The following is a 22,258-nucleotide window of genomic DNA, read 5'->3' as shown; positions in this document are numbered from 1 at the left end:
ATTAGTTTTATTCATTAATTTAAAATCATTCAATTAGATGATAATACATTTTAATTTTATTGTACAGTTGTATGGAAAATGATAAGTGAATTTGTGAAGGTTGAAAGACTTTGGTAGTTTCCTCTTCATAATAATTTTTTGCAACAACATAATGGAGTGAAGTGTAAATTTTAAATCTTCATTTTGAACAACAAAGAAGATTTTTCATATACAATTGTATTTACTTTGGTTTTCAAAATTTCCTTCTTTTACTAAAAATGAAGAAAAAGTATTTTGTGTTATAGTCACCCATATTGTATTTCATATGGGTGAATGTTCGACAAAAAAATAAAATGAAGAAGCTTTGGGGTTCTTCTTCATCGAGTACAAGTTTGCAAGTTCATTGCTAAGGGTTCTCCAACTCTCAAAAAATGGTAAGCTATGTAAAACCCAAGGATACAAAGATATCCAATTGGAGACAATTGGAACGGGGCAAATCCTAATAGGTCGATACTTTCTTGGATGAATGGTGTAAAACCAACATAACCCCACACTTTAAAATATCTAATAAAGTTGCTCATCCTTCAAGCAGGTGATTATGTACAAACATTCTCCTTATTCACAAAGCTCTATAGAGAGACTAAATCTTTCCTCAATATAAACTAGTTCTACTGTTGTATATACTTATCCTTAATATGAACTAGTTCTATTGATGTAAGAGCAATATTTTTGCTAGCCTTAAGAAGGCGCATTAGTGACATGCCTTCCTCAACCTGTCCCATAATTTGAATAAAAATACTTGGATGAACTTTGGAAGTAACTCCCTCAGCTTTTGGTGTTGTAAACCTCCTCCTCCTCTAAATATTTAATGGAGAGCCCTTAGAGGACGAACTGTCTAATCTATCGTAAAAATAGACCTTATTGTTACTTGAATAAACACATGACATTTAAGAAATATGTAACTTTTTCAAAGAAAATATATAAGTAATCTTGAAAGAAGAAAGATGGTAGTTCAAAGGATTACTGATAAGAACTCTAAAGAGAAAAAATGCTAAGACTCAAAGAATTAGGGTTTCTTCTAATAACAAAGGAATGCTTAAGGAAAAGTGTAAACTTTCATAAAATTTTGCTAATTTCCTAATGGGAAATTAAGGAAAAAATGAGAAGAGTTCGTTACTATTTAAAATTGCTCTCAAGTGCATGTCAATGATTAGTCTAAATTAGAGAAATGTGACCCTCAAGATATCATGACTTTTGAAATGAATCGACTAATACACAACTTATCTAATATGATATATTAAATGCTAACTACCTAATATCGTTTAGCAAACCACACCCAACTATGAACGTGAAATCTAATGCAATTAATTAAATGTTTTAGCATCACTATTTACCCTCCTAAAATTGAGGGCCACTTTTTATTCATTGAAATGACTTTTAAAAGTTGATTTTTGAAATGACTCGATTAATACATAACTTATCTAATATGACATATTAAATGCTAACTACCTAATATCGTTTATCAAGCCACACCTAACTATGCATGTGGAATCTAATGCAATTAATTAAATGTTTTAGCATCACTATTCACCCTCCTAAAATTGAGAGGCACTTGTTATTCGATCAAAAGATTCCAATCAAAATCAACTTTTAAAAGTCATTTCAATGGATAAAAACCTAACTAATGACATTCAGCGACTTGCAAATTATAAGAGGCAACTTCAAGTGCATTGGATAAAAATGCTTTAAAAGTTACATTGAAATGACTTAGAGCATGCCCTCCGCAAACATATAAATTTCTCATAATTGCGGGTCCACTTTCCTAAAATTCAGTAATAAATGGACAAAAGTGTATTTACTCTTTTTAGTTCGTCGGAAACTCCTACCTTACCATTATTCTTAATTATTTTTTCAATTTAAATGCATTTCCTCTCCCTATAAATAGGGGACAATTCCATAACAAAGGGAATGAACACAATTCTCTTGTGATTATTTTTTTAACATACTAATAGTAACACCATGAACGTAAGCTTATACGTAGCTTATGTTGACCAAAACTCACTGATTTGACGTATTTTTAGGGTGATATAAAATTTCAACAGCTACAAGAATGACTAGAAGTGATATTAAATAATTATATATTATAGTATCAAATATATTACTTCCATCTCTGTTGCCTATTGGAGCACCGATTTTAACAATACGATGTAGAATTTGAAGTAAAAAGACAAATGGAAGAATAAAGCTAAAGGAAGTTTAATTTCCTCCTACAAGACACAAGAAAAATCCCTTAGATTCAACGTTTGATAGGCCCCAACTTAGGATGACCGAACTATTAAAGGTCTACTTGAAATCAAACCTCGTGTTTCAACATTCAAATTCAACTAATTTAATTAAAACAATTATTAATTATTGTTGGAGTAAAGCTAGTCTTCTAAGCAACCGATTAGAAAAATAATCAAGCCATAGGCAATATTAAATGACCACCCCACAAATTAAATTCACCCAACAATTGAAGTCATGCAGCTAGCAGCTAAAAACTCTTGACCTAGAGAAGTAAGAAAAGTCTATATTGGGTTTTGGCCATTAGTTTTCATATTTGGTCTCTTAGTTAATTGGATATAGACATGAAAATTTCAATATTCATGAACCAGAACTCGTGCGCCGGCCAGACCCAGAATTTTGCAGGTTCAATGCAACCAACCTGGTTTTCATTTTGGTCAGGTCTATTACCATGAATATGAACATTCCAATTTCTCCTTTCCAAGTGTAGGTTTCTGACTTTTTTAGGGTTTTAGAATCTTACCAAAATTCTTACCTGTTTACACTTGGTTTGGAACTTTAGTTGTTTTAGAAATTCTATGAAAACGAAACATTTAAGACCTCTTTTATACATACATACATACATACATACATACACACACACATGCACACACACACACACACACACACACACACACACACACACACACACACATATATATATATATATATATATATATATATATATATATATCTTATGAAAATATTTTATAAAATTTTTTGGGCTTTTTAAAAATATATACAAAAAAATATATTGAGAATATGTTATGTATAATTTATTTAAACAGTTTTCGAATGCAATCCTAAAAACTAATATACAATTATGAATGATTAAAAAACTATATTTATAAGCTTCCAATAAAGATTTTACATGATAGTATTGTGTTGTCCCATAATGGTATATAGACGCTTCTTTCAGTTAGATGGTATAAACTTAATATGAATGTTACTGTTAATGTGGTTATAGATCGTGTTTTTAATGTCGAGCTAATTAGAGATAACTGAAATAAGTTTATGAGTGATTTTATGGTGCCACTAGAATTTTGCATGCCGACCCCTTATTGCAAAGTTGTGGGTTATTTATCATGGATTCAAGTTTGCTTAAACTCATCATCTATTTAATCTTTAGATTAGAGTCTAATTATAAGGATGCGGCTGATGTCTTTTTTAGCAAAAATTCCATTTTAGGCCATAATGTTAGTCTTTGTATTAACATACAAAACATGCTTTCATTAAACTAGATTGAATTATTAAAAAGGAGTCCTGTCTCAATAGATATATTTTTTTATGTTTTTTGAGATCCCTCTTAAGTTTCAAGAGATTATAGAATATGATTTTAGGAAAGACTTAATTTTCCCTTTGATTTTTTTTAGTTTTTTAGGCTTTACCCCTAATTTACAAAATAATAATAATAAATGGCAGTTAAAAAAATATAAGTTTAAAACAATTTCTGACTATCATATGAGACACATTTTTTTATTTTTAAAAATATTATATATAATCATTATTTTGAACTTTAATCTCTTTTTAAAAAAATTAAGATCACAAATAAAAAATGCATTCAAATGAAAAAATGCAATCCAATTATTGATGTAAATTTCACATAAATACTATATATATACATTTTTTCATAATGTTTTTTTTTAATATCAAAGACATGTGTAATACATTTTAAATTTTAAGATAAATATTGGAGATACTTTAGTTTATTATAAATATTACTTTTGAACCGCAAATATTAAAGAATAATATTATGTTTATTTTTTATATATTCTGGATATAAAGATAAATATGATTAGGGATAGATTCGAACTGAATCAAGTTTAAACTTGTTTGAGCTTAAACTCTGTTAGATTTGTATATAATAGAATTCGAGTTTGAACTCATTGTAGTTAAATTTGAACTCAGCTTGAGTTCAATTCAACTCATTTCGAATTCGAGCTTTCAAAACAATATTGTTTTGTATTAAAATTTTTAACTTGTAAGCTTGAGCTCAAGTTTGTTTAAGACTAACTTGTTTTAGTCTCGTTTAAGTCAAACTTAAACTTAAATTTAAATAAATTCAATTTAAATCTATCTATAAATATGATAATATATTAAAATTAAACTTTAAGTTCGCCATTAAATTTAAATTTATTGTTTTTGATATAATTAGTTATCTGTACTTATAAAAAATCATGTCATTTATATGACGTCACCGTCACGGCTACAAAAACTTCAGATGTAGGAACTGACTGATAAACAGTTTCAACTTTCTTCATAAATATTAATGAATAGAAACAGGGAAGCATGTGAAATATTATATCTATTTCATTTTTTATTTTTTATTTTTTATTTTTCTTGTTTTGACTTGACCACATATCTATTGCAAGGGCAGAAAATTTTTTTTCCTTTGTGAGATTTACCAGCATGACTTTCTTTTCGGAGCAAGCAATTAAATCTTCGGTCAATTGGACAACTTGTGTTTTTCTTTGTTAATTCCAATTTAATTCTTATTAATTAATCTTGTAATTAATATGCTTTTGATATGACGATCGATATTCGTAATCATGATTTAAATTTGATCCTATCAAGAAATTAATTATGTGTAGATGGGAATATTTGGGAGGAAGAGCACCCATATACCAAAACAATAAGTTATTATTGTTTAAAGGCCAAAGGACTTATTTGTACTCAAAGTTTGTTGTATTTTCAAATTAATATTTGTTAAATATTAAAAACTTAAACATTCATATACGAATAATTAAAACTAACATAACTAATTAATATTATTTATTTCTTTTTTAAGTTTAAAAAATTAATAATTTTTCTTTTGTATTAAACTTTAAAATATTATATTTTCCTCTTAGAGCTTTTTCTTTTCTCTTTCTTTTTTTTGTTGCCATCACCGGTAGGTTCTCTCACCCTCCCTTTTTTTCGCTTTTTCGACGCTTTCTCCTCATTTTTATCACTAGAAGAAGTGATGATTTGTCATCGGAGATCTTCGTCTGGTGATACAAATGAGGAGAAGACATCAAAAAAGGGGAAAAAAGGGAGGGAGAGAGAATTGATAGACAATGACAACAGAAAAAGAGAAGGGAGAAAAGAAAAAAAAATTGTTAGTTTTATAAATCTAGGAGAAATGGATAAAATTTTATTATTTTTAATATTAAATGATGATTTTACTCTTAAAACTTAACTAGTGCTATTAATTTTAACTGTTCACGAAAATGTGTTTTAGTTTTCAATAGTTAAGAGGTGCTAATTTGGGAATGCAATAAACTTTGGGTGGGAATAAGTCCTTTAGCCTGGTTTAAAATGATAAATTCCTACCCTCCATGAACTATAAAATGTTACAAGGGTAATTTTTCTATTTGGTTTTGTTGTATGGTCATAAAGTTTTTCAAAAATGTGATAACATTTTTTGTAGCTTAGTGGAATTCCATCCGAAGCTTAGACATCTGATAGATGACTAGCGATAAGACAACTTTGAATCTTTAGCTTGTGAAATAGAAAATTCTCCTTAAGATAAAACTGTATTTATAATTCTATCAAAAAAGAGATTTATCCAGATTTTATAATATAACGCACGCTCTTATAATAGTTATCCAAGAAGATGTTAACTTCTATCATAAACAAGATATTGTTGATATAAGCAAGACAACACAATCATATTTCCGTCAAAAGAGAGACTTATCAAAGTAATTTTTTTTCTTTTTTTAAGAAGAAAAACAAGCAATTGATTTAAGAAGAAAATACTATATAATTACTTATTCTTCAAAGCCAATTGCTTGTATTACTTCTTAAAAAAAAAAACGCATAAAAGAAAGGGTAACTCAACATATATCTTATCTTAAGACTTGATTGAAATGACAGTAAAAAAGGGTTAATGCAATTTATTTAATGTTATGTGTATAAATTTTTAGTATACAATTTAAATATATAAATAATATATTATTTATATATTTATATCATAAAAAAATATCCCATAATTTTATTGATAACTGAGAATGAAAAAATAACTTTTAAGACTTTTTTTTTTTTTTATCATACTTGAATTAATTACTGTCAAATTAAATTATTATTTTTTATATTATATTAAAGTGCTTGTTTTATATATTGTCAAAGAGGACAAAAAAAATTTAGTGCTCTCCAACGCGAATGCGGCTGTGGATGTGTTTCACACCTAAGGATGGCTTGTTCCTGTCATCTCTTCCTAAAGTCACACCAATTCATGTTGACTATTTATCATATCCATTTGAACACAATTTCAATTGGGATATAAATACACTTTACATCTACACTACCTACAAGTGTATTAAAATAGTATAATCATACAATTAAATTTAAATATATATATATATATATATATTATAATTGGAGACTTTAAGTATAGTAATTAAATCTATAATTATTATATTAGATAAGTCAAAATTTTACAAATATAATAAAAACTCAACTTTAGATTTTTATTTTAAAAATTTTAATGTTTTATCAGTTTTATTAATTTTTGAAATCACTTTAAAAGAAATATTAGTCAATAGATTTGCATCATTGAATAGCAAGATTCAATTTGAACACTTCATTTAAAATGTTTTCAATTTCTTTTTTATATGATATTGTATTATGACTACATTTCAAGTTTGTTTTTCTTTTTGTAAAGACCAATATTTTTCATAAAAAAATACTGATAAATAACTTTCTTGTTTAAAATAATTTTTCAGTATTTAATTCTGAATTTTAAAGTAATAATCTCAACAATAGTCACGAGTCTATATAACCCATTAGAAAAGTGGGAAGTCTACAAAGGACACTATTAATAATACAAACTATAAAGCATTAGAGATGACAATCCTCGTAAGCAAAACTTTTTTGTGTCCCCATCCCCAATACGGGGATAATAAGAAATCTATATCTCCTTTCAACTTAAAATTTTTTTTCTCTTTTCTCTCTCTATTCTCATTGGGAAAATTTTTCATACGTTTTCTTTCGTATCCCCACTAAAAAAATAATAGAATATGTATTAGATATCATGTCATATATGTAAAAATTCAAAATTTAGATAATTCAATATATAAGGATTTAAACAGTATATAAAAAAAAAAGAATAAACTAGATAAGGGGCATGCCAAAGAGAGAACGAGTTAAATATATATTAATCTTTGTTTTTGTTCTCATTCTCAATTGTGAAAATTTTTAGAAATCTTCATCTCTGTCTTTATCTTTATCAAAGAATGCATTCCTTATTCTAGTAAAAGTAGATTGAAGGCCCAATTTTTTGGAACGAATTGTTATCTATAAAAAATATATACCCATGTATAAAAAAAACCAACATTTAAAATCTGCTTGTAGAAAAAAAAAAAATCCCTTTGGACAAAATAACGGTGAAAGATGTAACGTGGAAAATGCTTCAAATGAAACGTGGGCGAAAAGTAATCCTTACATTTATTTATTCAAATAAAGAAATAAATTAATATATGGACGAAGAAGCAGCTGGTCACGTTGAACTTCCATTCCTTTCTCCCTTCCAAAAGTTTTTAACTTTTTTAGTTGATTAAGAAATTCACTCATCATCCTTCACCAAGTGGAACTGGCCCATCTTTCTTAGCTCTTTTTATTTTTTGTCGTGCTTGACTTTGACAAATTGGCAAGGATTTTCAAACCAAAGTAACCGACATATCACCCACTTTCCTCTAGCTAATACTATATAAATACTCGTGCTCATTTCCCATTCTTTTATAATATTTTTCTATATCTAACCTTCAATTCCAGCACATGCCATTGGCAGCTCCTTGCTAGTATATTTATCTTATCTTCAACCCGTACCCCTCTCTCTCTATCTCCACTTCCTCCTTGTTTCCTCCCTGCAACTCTATCTATCTTTTAGCTCTATTTATCTTATTTTTGCAAGGGGAATCTTAACAAGTGTTTTAATTTGAGAAAGAGAAAGGTTATGGAGTCTTTTTCATGGGTTAATACCTCGTTGGATCTTAATTCTAAGCCTCTGAAATTATTCAACGATGAGCTTCACTTACAGCCGCCGCCCTCGCCAAAGAAGAAAGAGTTGCCAAGCAATGTTTCTGGGCTTGGAACAAGGGTTTCTGTGAAAGAAGAGGTAAGTTCAATATGTATAAATCTCTTAAAATGGAGAGTTTTGGTGTTGATTATAAAGCTAATCTTGTTGTGTTTTAATTTGCAGAGTCTAGCTTTAGTGGAGGAATTGAACCGATTGAGTGAAGAAAACAAGAAGTTGACTGAAATGTTAACAGTGATGTGTGAGAACTACAATGCTTTGCGGAGCCAATTGGTGGATTATATGAGCAAAAATCCTGAGAAAGAGATTAGTTCTTCAAAGAAAAGAAAATCGGAAAGCAGTAACAACAACAACAACAACAACAACAATAATGGAAACATTGGAAACTCTGAAAGCAGCTCAACTGAAGAAGAATCCTGCAAGAAACCAAGAGAAGAAACCATCAAGCCAAAGATTTCTAGAGTCCATTACAGGACTGACGCCTCCGATACTGGACTTGTAAGCCCAAAAACCATTCATAGTTTGCATAAAATATTGATCAATTATCGCAAAATTAGATTCAAATGTTGGTTCATGTGATTGATCATCGAAGTTTGAATGTGTTACAGGTAGTGAAAGATGGATATCAATGGAGAAAATATGGCCAAAAAGTCACAAGAGATAACCCCTCTCCCAGAGCTTACTTCAAATGCTCTTTTGCTCCAAGCTGCCCTGTCAAAAAGAAGGTCCTTATCTAGCTGAAATCTTAAGCCTGTTTCATTATTATAACTATAAAACAATCTGTACCCAAATGTATATGTAATTAACTGATTTTGAATTAAGAAAAAAAAGTAATATTCAGTCACATAATAATATACCTATTTGTGTGTGGGCTGCGTAGTTTGATTATTGAGTGATATTTGGTAAATTTGTTCAGGTTCAGAGAAGTGTTGAGGATCAATCTGTATTGGTTGCAACTTATGAAGGTGAGCACAACCATCCGTACCCTTCACTAATAGACTCAACATCAGGGCCGAGCCGGGGCGGAACCATGGTGGGCTCAGTGCCCAAGTCGGCGCCCCATGGCTCCCCCATCTCGTTCGATCTGGCAAAATCAAAGTCAAGCGGTAATGACAGAGTGGTGAAGCCGAGAATTGAAGCACCGGAAATGAAGAAGTTTTTGGTGGAGCAGATGGCGTCTACGTTGACAAAAGATCCGAATTTCACAACGGCTCTGGCTGCTGCAATTTCAGGAAGAATGTTTCAGCATAATTCAGCGGACAAGTGGTGAAGTTAATTACAATTAAGTCAGAGTAGAAGAAGAGTTGAAGTTTATGCATTTCAGAGTTAATTGTTAGAATGTTGACGCAGAAAATACTGAGCAATTTGTAAATAGAAACATTGCAGAGAAAAACGAAAAGTCCAATAGTAATTTTTGATGTTCAATTGAGAGGTGAATATAGATTTGAATATAAATAATATTCAACTGTCCCTCTACATGAGTAGACAAGTTAGCCCAAACTGAAACATGTAGTTGGGCTTAAAAATATTAGATTTTACTAAAACTTCCATATCATTTATAAAAGGCTATAAGATTTATCTTCACTCAAGGTTTAGCGAATTCTGGCAATATCATTTATAAAATTTTAAAAATTTATTATTAAAATTAAGGATAAAAATATTATTTAGTTAAAAATATTTAAAAAATTAAAATTTTATTATATTTTTTAATTTAAAAATCTAATAATTTATTTTAATTTAAAATTTAAAAAGTAATCATTTTTTAAAAGTTTTTTTTCTCTTCTTTGATGTTCATCTCCTTTTAGTTGTTAATTGACTTTCCAAAATCATCTACTTCTCCCATTAATAGTCTCTTTCTCACCATATCTGTTCCCTTTCTCTCGTCAAGTTTTTATCGGAGATAAAAATAAAATTGTCTTTTAATCTTTTTAAAATCAACCAATTGATTATTATTATTATTATTATTTTTATAGAAGAAAATAGATATGAGAAAAGATATAATCGAATGGTTTGAGAAGACTTGAGGAAGGAGAGAGGAAAAGAATGCACTAATAAATTAATGCACATTCAAAGTTTAATAAAATTATAGACTCAAATAATTTCTCTCACAAGACATCACCCAAAACCTAAAATTAAAAAAAAAAAAAACAAATACAGCTTTATTTATTTATTTGTTTTATAATATTGTATTTAAATTATAAAAAAAATATAATTCTATAAAATATTATTCTCCACTCTTTTGACATTAATATGAGAAATTATATTTAATAGCACTACTGAAAGTCATAAATTAAAATTAGTACATTTTACATTTTTTCTAGTCCCTTGGCACTATCTATATTCACTCTTTCACACAAATAAAAAAACCCATTGAATCTAAACAAGCCCCTACATAATCCATTTTCATTCATTATCTCTACATTGACATGTTTTCTCATCTAAGTTGGGTATTATTCTTCTACTCATCATTTATTTGTTTTGTCAAGATATTTGTCTAGTTGGTTGTTTAGACTAGGTAGTTTGAGGATGCTTGGTTTGCGTACATAGTTTTTAGAATTTAGTCAAATTTGTTTATTGACTTTAGATTAGATTCAAACATAAGATTCAAACTATATTTTTTCGATATCTTGTCGGAAACACATTGTCAATAAGGTTTAGGTTTTAGGTGGAATCTCATGTGATTTGTAAAAAAAAGAGTCAAGAATTAATGAAATAAGAAAGTTTGTTAAAAGAGATTATACTAAGTATGTGAATGGTAGACGTAAAATGAGGGGCCACATATTGTTGAATATGTAGATCTGACAATTATATTAATAAGATAAATATATTTTATCCACGTGTATTTTTTAAACACCTTTGAATTTTTGATATTAACAAGACCATTGAGAAAAATGATCATAATATATATTTTAATATAAATGTGTTTTGGATATAATGGGCAATTCAAGTTGAAACTTCACACAACCAAGCCTTCTAGCTAATCATGCATATTAACTAATATAAGCTTATGTTTTTTTTGCCAGGATTTGAATCTTTTATATTATCCTCGAATAATAACTTAAGTTTTTATTAGTTTAATATGCATGATTAGAAGATTTAGATATAAAAAATTTCAATTTGAACCATCCATTGTACCCAAAGAAAATTTATCTTGATAATCTATGTTATTAACCCTCTTCTAAATGGTTTTTGTTACTAATGAAGTCTAAAAGTGTTTACATTAGACTTTATATACAACCCCTTCTTTGTTAGTCATTCCCATATCACTAGTTGATATTACCTTTTTATGACATTATGTACAATCTTGAATTCTCTACTTTCCTCAAATCATGTATCACATTAGACATTCTCTACACAACCTAGAAAGAGAAATAAGCTAGGAAAAGTAAACCCTAAACTCAAATAAACAGCAAATCCATGTTGGCTTTAATTAGGTGTTTAGGCAAGATTCATTTCACATTTAAGCAAACTAGTCAGTGTATCTAATATAAACCCTAAATAAAGTTTGCTTTCTTGTAGAATCCATGTTTTGGTAGGAAACAATAGGCGTCATTTAGGGTTTACACTGTCCATACTTGCATCCATTCCAATTTGGATCACCCAATAAACACATCCATGTCAAAGAGATTCATCCAACAGACATAGCCAAAACAATAAGCCTAAATGAAACTTGCAGGTTCTTGCAGAAACCATGAGTTTTAATATCATTTTTAAAATCAACCAATTGATTTTTATAATAAACTTATTCTTATGAAGAAGACAGGTTTCACAGAAAATTGAAATATATAGTTGGAAAGAGCAATGTTATGTGCACTTTTGAGTATATAATTAAATACACAGATGATATGTCATTATGTGATTGAGTGTTATTTTATTCTTAATTTAAAATCACCCAATTATATAATGACACATCATTTATATATTTAATTATACACTAAAAAATGTGTATACATAGTTTTAGTCAGTTAGAAAATCAATCTTTTAATTTGAAGCACAAATATATATCAATGTATTAATAATGTGACTCAAAATGTGTTTATATTTTAGGGAGTGATTCCAAGAATATGTATTTTTAATAGGCAACTTCTTCTCATTTATGTTTCTCATTTTCTTTTAAACCTCTTGCAAGCAAACAATATTTATGTGTTTTGAGAACAGTTGAGGAAAGGAAATGAGAAGGGATAAAAAGAAAGTGCATGAGAATGAGAATAGAAGGGCCCACTTATCCAACCTCCTTCCACACACACATAATCATGATACCATGATAACATCCACAAATCCAGCACAAATTCAACTAAAGTATGCTTCAAGAACAAGCTCAAACTCAATACCAATGGCATCACCAACTTCATTACTACCTAAAACTACTACTTTTCCATTTCTCTCATCCCCATTTTCACTTCCATCAGCTCATTTCACCAAACCTTTATTCTTTACTCAGCCAGGCTACCTTTCCAAAAGATCACCATCTTCTCTCCCTATTCATATCACTCAAGCAAACAAGAAAAACCCTTGGTTTGACCTTTTTGATGATGGAGAGGACCCTGACATGGAGTATGGCTCATTGTTTGCAGATGGCAAGCAAGAGGAAGATCCTAGACTACCTGATAATCCTGACAACCCTTATGGCTTCTTGAAGTTCCCAATGGGATACACTGTTGAACTTGCTTCTTTGCCTCTCAAAATCAGAGGCGATGTTAGAAGATGTTGCTGTGTTGTCTCTGGTGGTGTCTATGAAAACTTGCTATTCTTTCCTGTTATTCAATTGCTCAAGGACAGGTAAATAAAAATTGCTTCCTCTATAGTGGGACCTAGAGAGCATCCTCCCTTAATTTCAACTCATAATTTCATCACACAAATATAACAGCTGCCGGGGTGTCACATTATTTATATAACTATCTTAATGTCAATTAATTACTGTGTGTTTGGTTAATTTTACAAGGTATCCTGGAGTTCAGGTGGATGTGATAACAACAGCCAGAGGGAAACAAACTTATGAGATGAACAAGAATGTGAGGTGGGCTGATGTTTATGATCCTGATGATGATTGGCCTGAACCAGATGAGTACACTAACATGATCGGAGCAATTAAGGTGTGCATAATTGTATTGTAAAGGGAATCAAATATCATTTTATTACAATGAGATCTCAAACTAGCAACTAGAATCTCTTCACAATGCGCATATTACAACTTACAGAGGCGATCAATTTTGGGTTGAATTGTTATGCACATTTGCAGAATAGGTACTACGACATGATCTTATCGACAAAATTGGCGGGGCTTGGCCATGCAGCTTTCTTGTTTATGTCGACCGCTCGGGATAGAGTTAGCTATATATACCCAAATGTAAATGCAGCTGGAGCAGGCTTGCTTCTGTCCCAAACATTTACTGCTGAGAGCATGAATCTTTCAGAAGGGGGCTACAACATGTGAGTTCTGCAATACAATTGACAAAAGAAAGCATTGCATGACTTTGATATTCTATTAAAAGATTTTAGTTTCTGAATTCGGTGGCTTGATTTAGGTACCAGCAGATGGTTGATTGGTTAGGGAGACCATTCCGCAGCGTGCCAAGGACACCGGTGCCCCCACTGAGAGTTTTGCTTTCAAGGAGACTGAAGGAGGCTGTAGCAGGGAAGTATAAGAATGCAGGTGTGGAGAAAGGAAAATATGTTGTGATTCATGGGATAGAATCAGATTCAAAGGCCTCAATGCAGTCTAGAGGAGATACTGATAGCTTGCTCCAACTACAAAAATGGGCTGAAATAGCTGAGGGAACAAGGTACACAATTGATTTTCTTTTCCCCGAAGGAACTATTCCAATCAATGAAAGGGAATTTGAAATTCTGATGTAACATGAAACAGGAGAGTTACACCACTTTTTGTGATTCCACATGAGAAAGAAAGGGAAAATGTAGAGGAAATTGTTGATGAGGATACGAATATTGTGTTCATCACCACCCCTGGACAGGTGTGTTTGTGATCTTGGACTCTTTTTGATGTGTGACAATAATCTTTTCAAAGTGAAAGGAAAACAGAAAAAATCCAAATGTGAACAAAATGATGCCATAGAATTCTAATGTTAAAACACTCATTTTCCTCAGCTGGCTGCTCTCATCAATGATTCAGCTGGTGTGATAGCTACAAATACAGCAGCTCTTCAACTCGCGAATGCACGTGGAAAGCCAAGGTTGGTTCCCAGTTCTTCTGTGTTTTCTTTATACTATTTGATAAATTAGACTTGATTGATTTCGAATTCGGTAGCATGTCCCTGTGATTTTTTCAGAATTGCCAGAAATCATCAGAAGCCTCCCTCAATGTTTCATAAATTTATCATAAGCTTCTCTATAGAAAGAGTCTTTGTCCATCTTCCACATTTGATTATGAATAAATTTACCCTTTGTCTTTGTCCATCTTCCACATTTGATTATGAATAAATTTACCCTTTGATGAAGCCATGCATTTACCCTAAAGAGAGAATTATAACTCATCTCTTTGTTGCCATTCTTTTACAGCATTGCATTGTTTAGTTCTGAGCTGAAGGGAAGACTATTTATTCCCAATGCAGAAGAGAAGAAGTGCACTATTGTTCCATCTAAGACAGGAATATTAGCAGACATTGAAGTTCAGGATGTGATAAATGCAATGGAAATTTTTAATGAATCTCTAGCTCTAACCTGAACAGAGAAAATTGTTATTTTTTCACTTCATATCATTTTGTTTTCTTTCTGCTTACTTTCAATTGTATATTGAAATTAAGAAAGTATGATAGTGAACCAGCACAAAAGCTTTCACCTATAGAAGTTACATTGAAAGATGAAAAATAAGCTTATTTGCAGAATGTTAGTAAGCATATAAAACAAGCATACACCATGCTTGAATAGCATCACAGAGGGGAAAAAATGGGAGTCTAGCAGTTAATCATTCTTCTAAATGGTGAATCTAATTAAAAAAAGCATCATATGGAGAAAAAATGATTCTAAAGTTAACATGAATAAAGAATGAGTCAATGTAATTACAAATTGCCTACTCACACAGAAAATTGTCAACAAAAGCAAACAATCAAAGATCAAAAAGTACCCTACTTAAAGCAAAAGCGCCTGAAGAGAATTTTGGGCAAATTATTTGCACATGTGATTCTTTCATATGACTAGTCAGTCTACTACAACTCTTTAATTATGAGAGAGGCTTCGCACGAGTGGCTGGGTCTTCCTTCGTTTCCAAATGTATCATGAACAAATATCCCAGACAGACATGCAAGAAGACTTGAAATGCTCCCTACATATTGAGGATCTTTTATGTACCCAAAAGGGAACTCTGTTACCCATGCAATTTTCTTTCTGAAATACACCATAGTAAGTGTTTGATTCACCGAGTAATTGATATACCCTTTATGACACTATTTTAGCACAAGAAGGAAATAGATTAGTTTAATAAAAACAGAGACACCAAAATGATCATAACAAAAAACACCTCAAGGGACAACGGATGTCTCCATCTCTTCTTAGACGTTAATGAAGAGACGTCTTTTCGGCTGTCAGAGATGGCAGTCGGTTCTCGGTCTCGTTTTTAAATAGTTCCCATAGCCGAAGAGAGGAGAAAGAAAACCTAAGGATTTTAGGGTAAAATAGTTATTTTTTAAAACTTAAAAACTTTGGATAGAGAAAAATTATAAAATTTTTAAATTTAAAGTGAAAAAAGTGATTTGGGTAGGGATTTGAGGGTTAACTTTTAAAATTTTTTTAATAAATAATAATTTTATCTTAATTTTAACTGAAATTTTTAATATAAACTGAATTATGAGTAAATAATTAGGTTTTCAAAATCTTAAAAATGTATATTTATTTTTGTATTAAAATTTGAATGGGAAATAATCTCTGGGCCTAACAAAAAACACCTCAAGGCACAAACAATTGTGCTTTGCTTCCTGACAGTAGTATCAGCAAAAATATCTGATCACATCACACGTATCAATAAACACACCTATTGGAAAATATAAAAAAAATCATGCGTACACATATTAAAAAATATCAAAAAAGCCCTCATTGTATACATCATATATGCTCGACAAATTTAAAAAAAAAAAACTTAATTAATCTCATGATAACAAAATTACTCAAAGTCACCTATTTTTAAATTCGGTTTCAATACGTGTAGAGATAATTAATTAATTTCATATAAACCTCTGTAATTCTAATCATTGTAATTAATTTTTCCCATATTTAATACATGAATAATTCTAAAAATAAAAAGCAGTGATGCTTTGTACAATATTTGTTCTAGCCTATGATTTATATTCTCTACTCAAGGTAATTAATGTGCCCAAAAAAATTATCCAAATTAAATAAATATAAGCTTGTTTTGGCTTACCAGCCATCTCCTGGCATTGCTTTTTAATGATTCAAGAGAATTCTACAAATTAAATTAATTGATTAATCTGCCCTTTAGAGGATGCATTTTCGGCTTGTACGGCCCATGATCTCTTATCTATTATTTATTTATTTAATTGATATATATGTGGTATTATTAGCCACAAATTAAGACAAATTCCTGAAGAATTCGGACTCCTTTTCATATATATATTTTTAATTTATCATATTTTTATTTTTAGGATTTATGAGGCCTATTTGGGCCTGAACTGACCCGACTTGGACCCACATGTACAAAGTGGGTCCTTGGGTGAAGCCCCAAGATGTGTGTAAAGTGTCATAAGGTACATATTTACATATGATTGATTTGGTACTCTTTTTAAAAGCTATGAAAATTTTGGTACTCTAAAGTTCGAAGGTATGAAAATTAATTGCCTTTGCCTTCTTAATTTATTGTGTTAGTTAAAGTCAAATTTGAAATCTAAATGTAACCCGTTGTACTTGTAATTGATTGGCATACTAAATTAGTATTTTAGATGTTTTGTAGTTGTGAAATTTATTTTTAAGAACACTTTGCTCTAAAATGAATAATACATCATAAAGAGGGACAATGAGGTCCTATACAACTTCCACTTTCCATTTATATGTGAATATGTGATGCGATAATATCTCTTAAGCCCCCCAAAAAGGTTTTTCTAACAAACCCAATCCAATCTACTCATGACATCACATGCTATATATAGACATGTCAAAAAACTTGAGTCAACATGTAAAATTGCAAGTCTAGTTAGGCCCATGGGCTATGCAAGTAGTGCTAGGGACCTTAGGGCATGGGCCTATGGATAGGCTATAAAAAAATATATATATATATATATGACGAGTCAATTATAAAAACACGTTAATCAGTCTACTAAGGGCCTATGGAGATCAGCCCATGTGGGTTGTGCCCTAGGTCTTGTTATGCCATGGGTCGTGGTACAATACAATCTATAACATGATGTGATTTAACTCGACACAATCCTTTATTGTATTTGGGTATATATTACAAACTAAAGTCATTGTCATACAGTTCTAACATCTACATCTAGAATTCGGTTCTTTAATAAAAACTGATAGACTCTAACTTGTGTTCTCTTATTTTTTTTCTACTTCAAAGTTGTAATAGTTAAAATTCGATAGTTGAATATTAACTCGAGCATAAACACTTTTCACTGCCCACTATCATCGAATCTCTTAAATTTTATTTTTTGTTGCATGTGCTCTAATTTGAAAGCATCATAAGGATATTTAAAACTTTCAGTTTTGGCCTTTCTTTGAAAGGTTCTAACACATTATTTAGATCACATGATCAATTAATCTGACACTCTGATACCCACTTTCAATTTTAACATATAAATGAACCAATCCCATGTATCGACACACATTAAGCTAAGTCTAGGTCAATATTTAAGAACCATGTATAATTTTTGGATCCACTAAAATTAAATGCCATTTATTAATAATTTATTTTATAAAAAGACTTGCTTTTGGACCCAAGAAAATTAATAACATAGTTCTTAAAAGGGCATTCACTCTTTAACTAATGATGTTAATATAAGGTAATTCATAAGCAATTCAAAGGGACCACCTGTTTTCTAGTTTATGGACCACCAACACCCATATGGTGCCAAGTGCCAAGAAAAAAGCTAGCTACTTTTCCACTAAATTTATTTTATTTTTGTATAGATTTTTAATTGCTTTGCCACCAACTTGTAATTAATTAATTAATTAATGTAATTATACTAAGAAATTTAACACAAACAAAGACATTGAAAAGGTCTATGTCTACCTCTATTATGCAAAGTTTGCTTTTAAGATTGGCTGCAATTTGCAAACCTTGCAATATGCACCCCCTTTGTGCCTTTCATCTTTCACTATTATAATCAAAAGGCTAATTACATAATTAATTAATTTATGCTCAGGCTTTTGTAGGTGGAAGTTATCTTCGCACTTCCTTCATTTGCAATTTAAAAGATGATTCTTAATGCATTTGGTATCGTTTTAATTCATTTATAAAAGGGGTTTGAAAGATACCATTATAAATTGTATCGATATTCTCAATATTCACAATATAAATGGAAATATTAATTAAAATAACTTTTTTTTTCCTATATATATTGATGTTACTTTTTTATCTATTATATTTATATAGTTTAAAATATAAAATATCTAAAATATTCTTAAATTTTTTATTTACTCAGGTAAGATATAAAATAATATATTTGACTAGTCGATTAACCTATCCGACTATGGCAAGATTACTCTAAATCTTAAAATCTTCTCTTTTTTTAAAAAAAATTTAACTAAAAAATTGTTATATTTGTATAGTGAAAAAAATATGATTATATATGTATAAAAAACAAAAAAGTGGCTATTTTAATTAATATATGATATATATGTCAACATTTGAAAAGGGGTATTAAAACCATTAAGCCCTTAAGTCTTGTATAAAATTGGTTTAAACTCTTATAAAGGCATTAGTTAAATGTGCAAAGCATATGTATAAATAATAATTTAGACTCAAAACAAGAATTTTCATAATTTTTTTGAATTATATCAATAAAACTATGTACACTCAATTTTATGTATTTAATTAGACATCGAGATTATATGTCATTTTGTGATTGAGTGATTTTAAATTACGGATAAAATAACATCCAATTATATGATGACACATCATTTCAAAATTGGGTGTATATAACACTACTCTTTCATATACACTTCAATTTATTTCTTCTTAATTTTGAACATATTCAAAACAAATGCAAATCACTAGTTTTGATTTTTATATTGACTAATATTATATGTACATATAATAAATATCAATTTGGATAGTAATAATACGATATCACTATATAATTGAGTGTTACTTTATCCTTAATATAAAATTATTCAATCACATAGTGACACATTATTATTAATATCCAATTTGATACCCATCATAAGTACATATAATTTTATTATTTCTATATTTTGTTTAACCAACCTTAGCAATTTATCCTTTGTTGGCATATATGAAACTTTAGACTGTTTATGGTACTTCTTGAAAACTAATTAATGCAAAATGACATTAGTCTCTTTGAGTCAGATTTAACTCAAAATTTCCTGCAAAATCTTGGTACTCAAGGAATGATTTTCAGCCATATATCTAGCTAGGATACCAGTCAAAATAAAGAAAATTAGGCATTGGAGAGAAACAACTTCAAAAGGGTAGTTGACAAAATGTTATATCCACAAACTTAAACTTAAAAATAATCCATTGAAGATCTTGGTAGATGCTATAGGGATTAGCTTTAGAGATTGTGTTTTAGAGGAGTATATATACATGTATAGGAGAAATCTTAAAAGTGAGATTGACAGAATAGTGTAATGGAATCAAATTTTGTGTTGAGATTTATAGTGAAATATTTTTACCCACAACAGTGGTGCATGGTGAACAAGAATATGCTTAAATTTCTTATACTTTTAATTTATTGGCAACATCAAACATTCCTTCATTGGTTGATTCTTAAGGAACAATGTTTTTAGACCAGTCAAAACATTTTAAAGAATAAGCATCAACAGGATTTGTATCTCCCAATCAAATTTGTGTTTCTAGGTGGGTATAATTTTATATCCCTAACTAGTAGCTACTTTCTTATTTGCAACCTTGATAATACCCAAGGGCATTTATTTGAAGAAGAAAAAGAAAGATATACCTTGGCTAAGAGGTAACATTATTTATTCTTATAACCCTAGTATAAAAAATGTAAACATTATGAATTGAGTAATAATTTATATTGAGTAATATTACGTGTACAAACAAATAGTATAAACTTATTTATACAGACTAATGTGACAATATCTGATTAAGTGATTTTGAGGTTTATTTAAAAAAAAGTAAACAATTGTATCATTCAATCACAAACTGTTATCTTAGTATGTATGTATAAATTTATGTTTTTCAGATATAATGATATATGTATACAATGTTAAATGTTATATAAAGAGAATAATAAAATACAAATATGCATTCATTTATCTCTCAATCTAACAATTTTAGCTAGAATCTCGACTCTTCTAAAGATAGAATTCACGGAATAATGCAAGAATGGTAGCATAGTGGACCTTGCTAAAACAACAAATATAACTAGAAAATTTTTCATGGGATGTCCACTTTAGGTTTATTTTTTTGTGCAATTACCCATAATTTAGAATACTTTTTTAAAGAATATCACTGCTCACATAAGGTGCTAAATTGCTTTGTTGTAGGTTTTCGGATTCATTTCCATATTACAATGAAAGAACATGTAAGAAATTAAGTAGGATAAAAGGCGCAAATCAATTTACTTGTTCAAATTTCATAAAAGAAAATCTACATCCAAGATATAAAATCTTTTAGTCGAATTTACTAAAATATATGAGAATATTATAACTTACAGTTCAAAACCCTTTCAGTCTTTACAAACAACTAAAAAAAAATTAATTAAAATAGAAAAAACTAAAAAAGAATACAAGATTTTTTATCTGATCTAACAAAGATCAAAGAAGACACAAAGGTTTTAAAAACTCTAGTAGAACAAAACACCCAAACTCTTTATAAAATTTAATCAATAATAATATTAATTGGAATAACTCTGCGTTTATATACCTAGAGTTAAACAAATATTTAACAGGAAATGACAGAACAACTTATGTATAGAGAATAGTTTAACTACCTGTATTTATAAATTACATACCTCTATTACTAATATGTCATAATCTTTTATGTCACAGATTTGTTTCAATAGATTTAATTGAATCAGTTGTTATTGAGTCTTATACAATAATACCTTTTAATATATGTAACAATTTTTCTTTCGTTAGGTTAAAGCCTCTCTTCTACATTTGTTGCGGCTAAAACCCTTATACTATCGCTTACTTCTTCTACCCTTATACTACCATTTCCTTCTCCTCATTTTCTCCAACCCTCACTCAACACCACTGTCATTGACTGTATCCTCTTAGACTTCTTCCTCTGTACCTTGGTTGCGATGTCTTACAGTACTGACTAACTAATTTTTTCATTTTTAATCTGTTTAAAATTTTAAAAAATAAAAATAATTATTTTTCTCTTTTACTGCAAATTTCTCTTTAAATGAAAAATATGGATTGCTTATTTAACGGATAAAAAATTGATTTTAGCCAAAGCTCGATTAAAATTAAATTGACATAGAGTGGAAATGATTCTTCAGTAGCACCAATGTCCCACCCAATTCCCAATGCATATGAAGTGTTAATTATTTGTCTCGCATATAATGCACAATTTTTTTTTTTTTTTGTAATTTTGTCCACTCTTAGATTTCTGCACGCATCAATTTCGTGCTCCAGTCCTTTTATTCAAGATTTTGTTGCGACATTTATAACATGAATCTACCTATTCAAAGTAGCCAAATAAATATATATGGTTGGATAGAGTTTTACCAAATGGGTATTGTTCCTTTGAGTAATGTTGCTTCATTATAATTGGGTCAGGTTTACCTTAAAAAAAAAAAAAATTCTCAAGATTCATCACTT

General features: G+C 29.6%; 2 protein-coding genes across 2 annotated transcripts; both read left to right on the top strand.

Moving 5' to 3' along the window:
- The first annotated feature begins 8,024 nt into the window (after window positions 1–8,024).
- Window positions 8,025–9,898, top strand: LOC123218397 (probable WRKY transcription factor 40). Its single transcript, XM_044639849.1, has 4 exons — window positions 8,025–8,395; window positions 8,480–8,812; window positions 8,923–9,039; window positions 9,231–9,898. The coding sequence occupies exons 1-4, from the start codon at window positions 8,234–8,236 to the stop codon at window positions 9,582–9,584; spliced, it is 966 nt and encodes a 321-aa protein (XP_044495784.1). The 5' UTR covers window positions 8,025–8,233; the 3' UTR covers window positions 9,585–9,898.
- A 2,668-nt stretch (window positions 9,899–12,566) lies between these two features.
- On the top strand, window positions 12,567–15,118 carry LOC123218489 (photosynthetic NDH subunit of subcomplex B 1, chloroplastic-like). The gene is made up of 7 exons (XM_044639955.1): window positions 12,567–13,093; window positions 13,257–13,407; window positions 13,554–13,744; window positions 13,840–14,097; window positions 14,181–14,286; window positions 14,420–14,505; window positions 14,831–15,118. The coding sequence occupies exons 1-7, from the start codon at window positions 12,576–12,578 to the stop codon at window positions 14,994–14,996; spliced, it is 1,476 nt and encodes a 491-aa protein (XP_044495890.1). The 5' UTR covers window positions 12,567–12,575; the 3' UTR covers window positions 14,997–15,118.
- The last annotated feature ends 7,140 nt before the right edge of the window (window positions 15,119–22,258 follow it).

The sequence above is a fragment of the Mangifera indica genome, chromosome 6 (genome assembly GCF_011075055.1).
Source record: "Mangifera indica cultivar Alphonso chromosome 6, CATAS_Mindica_2.1, whole genome shotgun sequence".
NCBI classification, from domain to species: Eukaryota; Viridiplantae; Streptophyta; class Magnoliopsida; order Sapindales; family Anacardiaceae; genus Mangifera; species Mangifera indica.
This window is presented reverse-complemented; position numbering and strand designations above follow the sequence as displayed.

Excerpts from the sequence above, each read along its gene's own strand:
- LOC123218397 (XM_044639849.1), top strand. The coding sequence starts at position 8,234 with ATGGAGTCTTTTTCATGGGTTAATACCTCGTTGGATCTTAATTCTAAG. Across the intron at positions 8,396-8,479 it reads GGGTTTCTGTGAAAGAAGAG|AGTCTAGCTTTAGTGGAGGA; the intron begins GTAAGTTCAATA and ends TTTAATTTGCAG. Across the intron at positions 8,813-8,922 it reads ACGCCTCCGATACTGGACTT|GTAGTGAAAGATGGATATCA; the intron begins GTAAGCCCAAAA and ends AATGTGTTACAG.
- LOC123218489 (XM_044639955.1), top strand. The coding sequence starts at position 12,576 with ATGATAACATCCACAAATCCAGCACAAATTCAACTAAAGTATGCTTCA. Across the intron at positions 13,094-13,256 it reads ATTCAATTGCTCAAGGACAG|GTATCCTGGAGTTCAGGTGG; the intron begins GTAAATAAAAAT and ends TAATTTTACAAG. Across the intron at positions 13,745-13,839 it reads TCAGAAGGGGGCTACAACAT|GTACCAGCAGATGGTTGATT; the intron begins GTGAGTTCTGCA and ends GGCTTGATTTAG.